The 11,212-nt window shown below is 46.8% G+C and overlaps 1 protein-coding gene across 1 annotated transcript; it reads left to right on the top strand.

The window, feature by feature from the left end:
- The first annotated feature begins 9,274 nt into the window (after positions 1–9,274).
- LOC144128849 (uncharacterized) lies at positions 9,275–10,767 on the top strand. Its single transcript, XM_077662612.1, has 2 exons — positions 9,275–9,409; positions 10,362–10,767. The coding sequence occupies exons 1-2, from the start codon at positions 9,395–9,397 to the stop codon at positions 10,743–10,745; spliced, it is 399 nt and encodes a 132-aa protein (XP_077518738.1). The 5' UTR covers positions 9,275–9,394; the 3' UTR covers positions 10,746–10,767.
- Positions 10,768–11,212: the final 445 nt, after the last annotated feature.

The raw sequence follows: 11,212 nt of genomic DNA, 5'->3' as shown, positions 1-11,212 counted from the left end.
TATCTGGAATAACCTATTTCTTTCCAAGTAAATCTTGAGCTTTATAGCACCGGAAATCGTTGTGGCTAAAATCACCTATTTTTCCCTCTGTCAGCATCTGCAACTTGTTTCGTCCCTTCAGCGTCACTGCAGGAAATAGAGAGGAAAACTTTAGAGAAAGAGTGACGAATTAATGCGCCTAGTCAACGTTCGCAGCTCCGCTGATGTATATGCCACACGGGAGAGAACATTTCTGAAACTGACTCTCGCACCTTGGAAGTGAGATGGCCGCTAGACCGCATTCTCATTCGTGTGCGCCAACTGCCAGGGCAGCTGTCCAAGAAACTTGCGTGACCTCAACTCGCCTGACCCGCTTTTGGGAACGGATGCAGGCTGGGCTAAGCATGATGTTCTCTGAAGTTAACCAGGAAAGCAGAGCTCTCCGGGCCGACAAATCCCAGTGCACGGCAGGCTACCGTTAGTCTTTGTTAAACGAACCTCGTTGAGCTGGCCCCGCTGCAGCATATGATTCCAAGCAGAATGCCGTCAAAAGCGCGTACTTTTTCCTCAGTTCGCGTCACAGGTAATAAGTGTCTCACCCTTATACCGTCGCAGTAGGCTACAGCGAGCAGAGCACCGGAGAAATGATGACTAATTAATGCACCTAGTGAACGCACACAGGTGCGCTACTCTACATGCCACACAAGAGAATATTTATGAAACTCGCTCTCGCACCCTAAAAGCGAGATGGCCACTTGACCGCATTCGTAGGCGCCAACGTCCTGTCCAAGAAACTCGTGGGACCTCAGCTCGCCGTATGACTATGCGCCAATGAACCAAACACAATACAATCAGCTCACCTAACCCGCTTCCGGGAACGGCCGGAGGCCCGGGTAAGCATGAGGTTCTGTCAAGTAAAACGAGAAAGCACAGCTCGCAGTGCCGACAAATCACAATGCACGGTAGGCCAGCGTTACTCTCTGCTTAATGAAACCCGTGGAGCTGGCCCCGCCGCAGCGTAGCGTTCCAAGCAGAATCTCGTCACTCAGAGCTCTGGTGGACTGCAGCCAGAGGAAAGAGACTCAAGCGAAGCAGTTGGAGTGGTCTTCTCGACCCAGCAGCTTAGCGCAACCTTGCTGTGATGTAGACCCGCGATTTTAGTCCTCCAACTCCGTCATCTACTTTTCACTTAGCACGTGGGCGTGTTTCGTGCACCACCTTTATACGCTCGCCTTCGGTCACTTCTGTCCCTCTTCACAGTCATCTACACTTATGGATTAGATGTGCAGTATTTTGCGACGGACATTCCACATGCCTCTTTTTCCAGCAAATGTTCATGGCCCCTATAATGTGTTCTCCTAACGGCATCTCTTAACAATAGTGATAATAACATCAAAAACTCTACATAAATGACAGCGCAACTACGAAAGAGTGAAATGGTTAGCATACCTGACACATAGAGGAAGAATACATAGAGGAAAAATGAACTGCTCGAGACCGCCTCCTAAAAACAAATAAGCTTCCAGAGCAGCCAAAGGTACACATGAAAAGCTTACAGAATTTGGCATTTGTCAACGTAGAAGGAACCGCACTTCTGCTCATTTATTCGGTCTTTATGCACTTTTAACTCTAAATAATTACAACGTGAGAGAATGCGCAGGAAGAAGATCTTGCATTTAAGTGTCTTTGACAATATCGGGTCACCTGAATTTATCAGGTGTGATTTTATTACGGCGCATTTATGGCATTGGGGATGTATGTGCAACTTACCTGAACTATTCTTGAATCAATGTTATTTCGCTTACATTAAATTCGATGCAAGTAGAAGTACAGTATACGCTGGGGTAGTCCTTAAGATGCTCTTTATTACTCAAGAGCACAAAGAGCAAACAAGCAAAAGCAAAAGATAATGCTCAATAAATCTGCCACGGAGTTTTGTTTATGGCGAGCATGATAACGAAAGCAACTGTGGTTATGATCCATGTTCAGTTTATTTCGATGGGAGGCAAGCTGACTACAGGACCAGTGGCATCGACGAGACGAATAAAAACGGATCCTCCGTTGTGTTGACAGAAAAGCAAGAGAATACAGAAACCATGTCCTTCGATTCTTACTTCGGTCTCCCGGGTCTCTCTCTCTCTCTCTCACACACACACACACACACACACACACACACACACACACACACACACACACACACACACACACACACACACACACACACACACACACACACACACACACACACACACACACACACACACACACACACACACACACACACACACACACACACACACACACACACACACACACACACACACACACACACACACACACACACGCACGCACACGCACACGCACACGCACACGCACACGCACGCGCACGCACACACGCGCACGCACGCGCACGCACGCGCACGCACACACACACACACACACACACACACACACACACACACACACACACACACACACACACACACACACACACACACACACACACACACACACACACACACACACACACACACACACACACACACACACACACACACACACACACACACACACACGCACACACGCACACGCACACACGCACACACGCACACGCACACAGGCGCGAGCGCGCACACACACGCACACGCGCACACACATGCACGAGCGCGCACACACATGAAAAGATCTCACAACAGTAGAGCAGCCGGTCGAGGATGGTCGTTCTTTGATTCGAGATACCCTAACGAGGCATCCGGTTCCATCTTGCGGGACCAGGTTACTGCTGTTCACTTTTTCTCGCGTATTTTCCTGAGCATCGCTAAGAAAGAAAGAAAGACGTACATAATGCATTTTTTTCTCTCGTTCACGGAACCTTTGCAGTCATTTCTGTCTGAAATCTGCGACGTAGTGCCGGACGAAACCAGAGCCCAGGAGGTTGTGCACGTGTCTCCAGAAAAACACTTGACTAACGAAGCAGAGAGTAAGAAGCCAATATTTGTGGGGAACTAAGTGTAGGTGAAACCCCATAACTATTGCTTTGCTGAAAACATCTGCGCAAGGAGCAAAGAACAAGAGCAGCTGTTTCCGCATCAAGCGGAGGAAGTAACGATTGATTCAATCTTTTCCTTAGTGTGACTTTTGTTTTTAAGTCCACTTGATGTACAATTTTAAAAGAACGTCCTTGTGGTGGTATTTTAAACCACCAACACACGAATGCAGGAAGAAAAAAATCACAGGACTATTACGAGCGAGTAAGGCGAACGTTTTTAGCGTAATCTGGTGCGGTAGAAGGGATGAATGATTACATCTTTTTCTTCCTTTTCACGTTGCCGTGCCGCATTGCACTTCCGTCATGCGTGACGGCACTGTGCGTTGACCAAACAGCGTAGCTGCATGCGGTGCCGGCATGAACGCGATTACGACGCCGCAAAACCGAGGTATGAACTAGTAGCATCTAACACTATAATAGAAAAACAGGATGGAACGTTTATATTCCTCCTTAACGGTATGACGCAATAGCGTAAACCGGTCAATCCCTCTAAATGAGGAATCCGTCATTGTATACATTCATACAGAGCTGGTTGTCTTTACACCACTGCAGTGACACAGCGCAGTAATGCAGCGATTAAACGAAGTGCCACCGGCCAGGCAGGGTTGCTGTTTCAAAAGCAGCCACTGGTAGGGTACCCCTCCTTCATTATTATGTTGTGTGGGAACTGCAATGCTCAATGGCAATGGTGTAGTTGCTCAAAACAAGTGCGCACGAGGAGCCAGACTCGCAGAACCGAGGCTTCAGAGGCTTCAGACGGAAGTATGGACAGATTTTTTAGTCGGGGGGGGGGGGGGTTGTAACGCTAATGCCATAAACGTTGTTGTTCTGTCTGTTTCTAGCCTCACAGAATAAATTCTTACCCTTTGCAGCGTGTTGGGTAGCTTTTCTGGTCTCTCAGGAGCTGCCTTCGACTTAGTGAGACAAGCTCACCCGGAATGGAAATGCCACGTGACAAAGGGAGAGATCGTTTGGTGTCCTGCTCTCACCGGTCGCAAGTCAGAGAATGGGCCTGATTCAATGATTCACAGATCAACTAATTTTATGCCGCACAGATACGTTGCACAGGTATTACAAATCACTCATAAGATCATATCCAAGTGCTCTACATAACAATGCAACATATGCAAAACAATGCATGACAGAGCTAATCTGTACACGGGGAAGAGAAAAGGCTCTTCCATAATGGTAAATACAAGGGGGTGGTACTGCGCACAAAAAACAAGGACAAGAAGATAACACAACAGGCGCAGACTCGCGACTAACTTTATTGACAACACGACACTCCTTTAATAGTTTCAAACTGTCACATCACACACATGTGGAAACCAAAAACTTGTCTTCATTCTGATACAGTTTGATAGAAGGGTCACTTACGCAACCTTGTATTTACCATGATTGACCGACTAGCCCAACAACGTACGCTCTTCCATAATGCTGCTACAATAGGCATTGAAGTGCCATTTGCTTGCTGTTTGTCACTGAATAACTGCATTACAGCCGAGAGCGAAGAAATGGACATCTGAAATCGATTGACGGCGTTAGTAATAGACGCTGTTAGGAAAGCTGCTTAGGGATACGCGTATGTTTTGCGACAAGTTCATTTTACTTTGTTACACTGTCACGTATTTGCGCGCTCTTTTCTCCCTAAGCTGTTTTGAAGCGCGCGCGCGCGCGCGCGCGCGCGTGTGTGTGTGTGTGTGTGTGTGTGTGTGTGTGTGCGCGTGCGTGCGTGCGTGCGTGCGTGTGTGTGTATGTGTGTGTGTGTGTGCGTGTGTGCGTGTGTGTGTGCGTGTGTGCGTGTGTGTGTGTGTGTGTGTGTGTGTGTGTGTGTGTGCGCGCGTGCGTGCGTGCGTGCGTGCGTGTGTGTGTGTGTGTGTGTGTGTGTGTGTGTGTGCGTGCGTGCGTGTGTGTGTGTGTGTGTGTGTGTGTGTGTGTGTGCGTGTGTGTGTGCGTGTGTGCGTGTGTGTGTGTGTGTGTGTGTGTGTGTGTGTGTGTGTGCGCGTGCGTGCGTGCGTGCGTGCGTGCGTGCGTGTGTGTGTGTGTGTGTGCGTGCGTGCGTGCGTGCGTGCGTGCGTGTGTGTGTGTGTGTGTGTGTGTGTGTGTGTGTGTGTGTGTGTGTGTGTGTGTGTGTGTGTGTGTGTGTGTGTGTGTGTGTGTGTGTGTGTGTGTGTGTGTGTGTGTGTGTGTGTGTGTGTGTGTGTGTGTGTGTGTGTGTGTGTGTGTGTGTGTGTGTGTGTGTGTGTCGCTCTCTCTCTCGAAGGGGTACATGCGTACATCCTCTGCTTCGTTCCAAGAAGTATATTTCGGTGTTTTCATGCTTTCTCATTATAGCAGTTCATTCGCTGGCTGTTTCATCTGTTTCGCCATCAACATGTGTTTCAAAACCAGATGGAATTCCTTAGTGCTTCTTCTTGATCCATTTCTCCAGGAGACACTTTTCCGTGCGGGGCTTCGCATTACTAAAAGGAAAAGTTTCCTGGCTTATGTAGTCATACCTGTACTTTCCCTCACTTAAAATTCTCAGCGCAGCGAAAGCTGGAGTTGCTGCCAGCCGGCAGGAAATCAAATTCCCGAGGCTGTCTGGAAAAAAAAAGTGGGAGACAATCTGTCGCCACTCCTGCGCGTGCCGATTACTCTCCTAGAATTTGGAGAGCCAAGGCATTCATTGATCATGGCCAGCCTTGCCTGCGGACAGCTTTGTGCATAGGGCCCAATTAGCTGGCCTGAGCTCTGAATTACGCAGCATTGCACGATTTTATTAAGATGAAATTACCTCTCCCCCTATCCTCTCTTGCTGTCCCCTCACCTCTTTCATTTCATTTCTGCATTCTGCCTGCTATCTTTTATTTCCGCTGTCCCAACTCAGGTGCTTCATTATCTATGGCAGATGTCGGGGCTAGCAAAAATCTTTTCCTTCCTTTTTAATATTACTTTAATAAAAACCACTTACTACTACTTTTGAGACGAAATAGAGGAATTCTTTGCATGCCTACTTACCCTTTTCACTGTTTCCAGACCTGAAGCCTATTTTCACTATTTGCAAGTCTGAGTTGGCAATCGCATCCATAAGCACAACATCCTCTAAATTGTCATGGGTAGGCTCGTTTACACCGATTTTATCGCTTAAGCATTTTTCACAAATTGGATTATTTCAAATAAGTGTTTCTTTATAGATCTATAGCCAGTAAGCATGATCTGGATCTACTCGGACCTCAAAAACTATTCACTGCGGGGCCATGCCCGGAGCCTTGCTCTGAAAATTCACGCTTGTTAACAGGTTATATTTAATAAATTGAAGCCTGTCCAAGGTTCTGCTTGCCGACTTGGTAAAATAATTCTCACTGGTGTAGCATTTGTTAAATACTGAAGCACTGTTCTTTGTGATGAATTACCCTTTTCGAGAAACATTGACATGGTCGACAATTAAAAAGCCCGCTAAACGTTACGCCTATAGCTTTCGCGCCCTTAATGCTACTCAACATATCCTTATAGATGGTCCTAAACGCTGGTAGGACAGCACTTGTAGATCTGCATTTGAAAAATGTTACCGTAGTATGTCATCCGCACCAGAAGTTCGACTGATAAGACAGAGCGAATAAAAAACCACTGCGCTAAGTTCATATTAAAAGGGTACAGATAAAGTTTTTGCGTGCTTTTTTTTTCTTTTGAAAGAGGTCTACGGACCTAGCAATCATGAAAATCAGCTTTCTAGCGGCAGTTTCGGTCTGGGTCTACGCCAGCTCTAGAGTGCTTCTTGACGTCACTGTCGACCTGGCAACCGGGGCTACTACATTCTACTGACATGGGCATCACCGGCAGGTGCCGGTTGCCCCTGTGAACAGCTACTGGATTCGATGATGTCACAAATATTGGGGCAGGTGCACCTTGACTTCCCTAGATTCGGGTGAAAATGAGACAGCTCAAAATCATATCAAAATATGTTCCACTCAACACCTGCGACTCAAATTTTCTATGAGGCATATAAAACAAGGCCCATGGAACAAATCATGTCATTTGTTTGCTTTCAAAATTTTTTGTGTGTATACTTTTAATGCAATACTACACGACCCTTCTCCTTCTGCACTTTCCAGATATAAAAGCACATAGGACTGAAACCACTGCAAACAAAGGCCCAGAAGTAAAAGCTGTAACTTCTAAACTCGGCATACATCATGTGATAGGAAGCGACAGGCAATAATTGCTAATTACTCTGCGTTTCAAAGAATAAAGGTGATATTTTAAAAATATACGAAATTAACTGCAGATGGGAAAATATTAGAGAGTACACTTTTTTTTTTCTTTGCTATACGGCTGTCCGCGGGTGGCTTGCCTTCATTTGTCCGGAATGCCACCGCGCGATACTACATGAAATGAAAATTTATTCCAACAAGGGCCTCTGAGCGGAATGAGTTCCCGGCTGAGATGAATTCTGTAGATCGAGACTGTTTTTCAATGAAGTGTTAAAGTATTGTTCTGTCACAGTTATTTTTGCAGTATGAAAGCACTTTCGTTACAGCTAGTTGTATACTTGTTTCTTTCATGAGCCATGTCCCATAGGTTCCGATATTAGATTTCTTTATTTTATAGCTTGTACCTCTGTGTCATCATTTTACTTTTTTCTTTCCACACTGGCTCGCTTTAGTGCTCCGGCGTTGCAGAGTTTTATGCAACTAAATAAATTATACGGATCCATTGTATGCCCGCAACACTGGTAAGATCATTACTGTTCTGGACTTATTCAAAACTTATCGCCGTATACATCGCAATAAATCATCGTCTCAGGAAATCAAGCGATTGATTTGCGCTAGCTTTGGCCCACACGGAGAATATTTTTTTTCCTGCTGGGCAAAATTCGAGAATGCAGTTCTGGCTTTGGACACCACTGGTGTCGACGTCACTTCCGACGCGAATTTCTGCCCTGATTTCAGTGCGAACTTTGCCGTGATTTTGCGACATTGCTGTATTACTTTTTCCGTGAGTTAAGCGCACTCATGATTTAATAGAAAAAGAAGAATGAAACGAACCGCCCCTTATTTGTTTTAGACGATTAACGAAGCGGGCATTTTGGCCTGCTATATAAATCGTAGTAATGAGTGGCAGATAGACTAAATTAAGTGCTCGAAGCTTTCGCGGAATTAAATGATTGTCGGCTGAGTTAGTGTGTCGTTTGTAGTTGCGGACCCGAAGAGCGCAAATTGGCGCCAAATTGACTGCGCAGTGGAACGCTGCAGCTCGTAATCATGGCTGCTAATTTCAGCGCAAGTTAAAAAGCTCGGCTAAGTGTCAGTTCATTCTTAACGACCGGTTCAATATCACGAAAGAGCTTCTTGATACAGTGGTGGCTTTGCCAGCAATTTGTTCTTCAGATCATGCAAAATTATTTCCGGCCCTTTTTGGACGTTAGAAACGTTTTCTGCAAGTATAAATTGTTGTATTTATTGTTGCCGTAGTTTCTACATTTAATTTAGCCTTTCCTGTGGCTATCGTCTCTGATTTCTTAGCTTTATTGTTTTCCTGTACTTTCTCACGGATTACCTTTATCAGAAGCCACCCCTTAATTGCATCCGTCGCCATTTTCATTTCTTAGAAAGGCTTCACAACGAACGCTCGCAGGCACTCAGTGTAACGAACGCCTCCGTCGACTACGCTGAACTGTTGACCGACGTGTCTTTCTCGGTACAGCCAGGACCACTTTTCTTTGAACAGCGTATCTCGGTCACAAACACACCCAACCCACCACAGGAGACACGTGCGCGCTGCTACCTAGTTGGACCGGAGAAGAAACCGATATGAAAGGAAAAAAAAAACACACGTACGCAGGCACGCTACGCAATCAAGGAGTGGCGATGGGGAGGGTGGCTCTAATTTCTCCTATTCGCATCGTCTACGGCGTCGTCGTCCGTTCTCCCCCTTTCTCTAGCGTCCTTCTCTCATCTCAGGTCTCGATCGTCACCGTTTCCCTTGTCTGTCGGCGGAGGGATGTGCGTTCTTTTTTTTTTTTTTACCTCCTACCGGTTTTTGCGCCGCACCCTCAAGGTGTGCTTCGTTTCCCTCGCCCTCACCCTAGGCCTCGTGTTCCGGCGCATGTGGCGTCCGGCCGACGCACGCGGATTGCCAGCCATCCTCAGGGGCGAGCTCTGCAACAGGCCCCACAGCGAGCCGACCGGTAGGAGGCGAGGGCGAGGTCGGTTCCTGCGTGAGAGGGAGTGAAAGAAAAACAAAAACCTACGCCGGTTGAAAGCAGGAAAGCCCCGGCTGAAGGGTCAACGTTTTCTCTGATATAAAAGTTGGCCATGAATCCCCACGAGAGTCAACCTTGGTCACAGGCGCTCAGGACACACCGTCGCTCGCTCTTCCATCAAGATGGCACGCAAGCTGGTGAGTTCGAACCATTCATGCGGCTTCGCTTCTTTAATTGCTCCGTTAACCACAATTAGTTAAAACAAAGCTAAATGAAGAGTTAGTATTCTTATGCAGTTAGCAAGATTTCTACGCGCAATGAATGGTCATAAGAAACATTGCAGTTAGTGGCAGGCACCGATAGGGCGCGAAATGAAGTGTGTTTCAAAGGGGTTTCAATCAAGAAGCAAACCGATCAAGCCCTATTTGGTGACTGAACTGCTGAAGACTTCTGAAGATTAGTCGAACTTGTGAACTTTATAACTGTGCGCGCAACAAATAAGCAGCGAAAGGGGCGCTGCTTGCCAATCGTGGGGTATGTTGTGAGGAGATAAGATTTTGTTTTTTTTCCAAGTTTATATTGCGTTCTTCTAGAGACTAAGGTTCAGGAGAGGGCTCTTTTAATGTGGGACCGCTAACTGTAAACTAATCAGCAAGTGCAATGCAACGGAAACAGATCATGAAATGGAACCAAACGCTGTCTTGTGTAGCCATAGTATGCTATTTAAATGTCGTTGAAGCTACAGCTGGGCAATATCCCCCAATGTCAGTCGGAAAATTGGGTCTAAACCTACCCATACATTCGTTTAGCGTTTCTTTTTTGGAATGCCAGATTTTTCTTGCGAAGCATGGGGCTGGCAGTTCTCAGGAGCATCGGTCCGACTATTCTGCCGCATAGCCTCACACTTCACAGATAATATAAACTGCTTGTGAAAAGACCGATTGCCTCAACGTGTGCATTAACTCTTACATTCACAGTGCAGAAGTAGATCTGGCTGCAATGATTAGACGGCTCCTAGGCACAACAACAAAGTTTCAACGTTCCAATCATAGCTTTACTCGGGGGATGCAGGCCGCTTGACTTGTGCTTATCAGGCATTTCAGCTCGGTGCTTATCACTTTGTGCCTCTCCACTCCTTGACCTTCACAGTTCATTCTCGCCGCCATTGTGGCCGTGGCTGCCCTGGCCTACGCTGAGGAGAAGCCAGCCGCCGAAGAAAAGAAGGATGACGTCGAGGGCCGCATTGGTTTCGGTGGTGGATTTGGCCAAGCAGCCGGCGGCAACGCCTACGGCTTCAACCGTGGTGCATCTGGCTACAACCAGGGCAGCGGTGGCTTCGACCGCGGCAACCGTTACAACAATGTTCAGGGCTTCAGAAACCGTGACGGCTACCGCACCAACCAGGGCTACGACCAGGCCTCTTTCAACCGCTACGGATCGGGAGGCGGAGGCTTCAACACCGGCTTCAACCAGGGTGCGGGCGGCGCCTTCAACCAGCACGGACATCAGGCAGCAGGCGGATTCCTCGGCTGATCGAAAGGGAGCTCTGTTTGCGTGAGTTGCATTTGTGGCGTCAAAAGACATCGACTAATGTCATCGGCTTGTTTACAAAGGAGCGTTTAGGTTGCGTGTGCTTTGGGCATTTGATGGGCATTACTCGCATAATCTTCTGTATTCATAAAGTAGGCTGCATTTCCTGCAATGCTGAAAGTAACTCCAACAACACATTCTCAGTAAAACTGTGCTTTAAAAAAAAAAACTAAACGAAAACGCCATTGATGTCTTGGTAGAGTGGATCATCCCAGGAATGCACAATTAAAATAATCTGCAGCTCAATATTGAACATTCTGACAGCGCTATATCACCGCATTGGCTCTTTACTCTTCCCACGTACGTATTGTACGTGTTGAACAAATAAAAAATAAAAAATCGCACCACTGCTTAAAAGAGTTAACTATTTTTTTTTATTTGAGGAATACCTTGTTACTTTCCCAGCGGGC

The sequence above is a fragment of the Amblyomma americanum genome, chromosome 4, assembly GCF_052857255.1.
Source record: "Amblyomma americanum isolate KBUSLIRL-KWMA chromosome 4, ASM5285725v1, whole genome shotgun sequence".
Lineage (NCBI taxonomy): Eukaryota > Metazoa > Arthropoda > Arachnida > Ixodida > Ixodidae > Amblyomma > Amblyomma americanum.
This window is presented reverse-complemented; position numbering and strand designations above follow the sequence as displayed.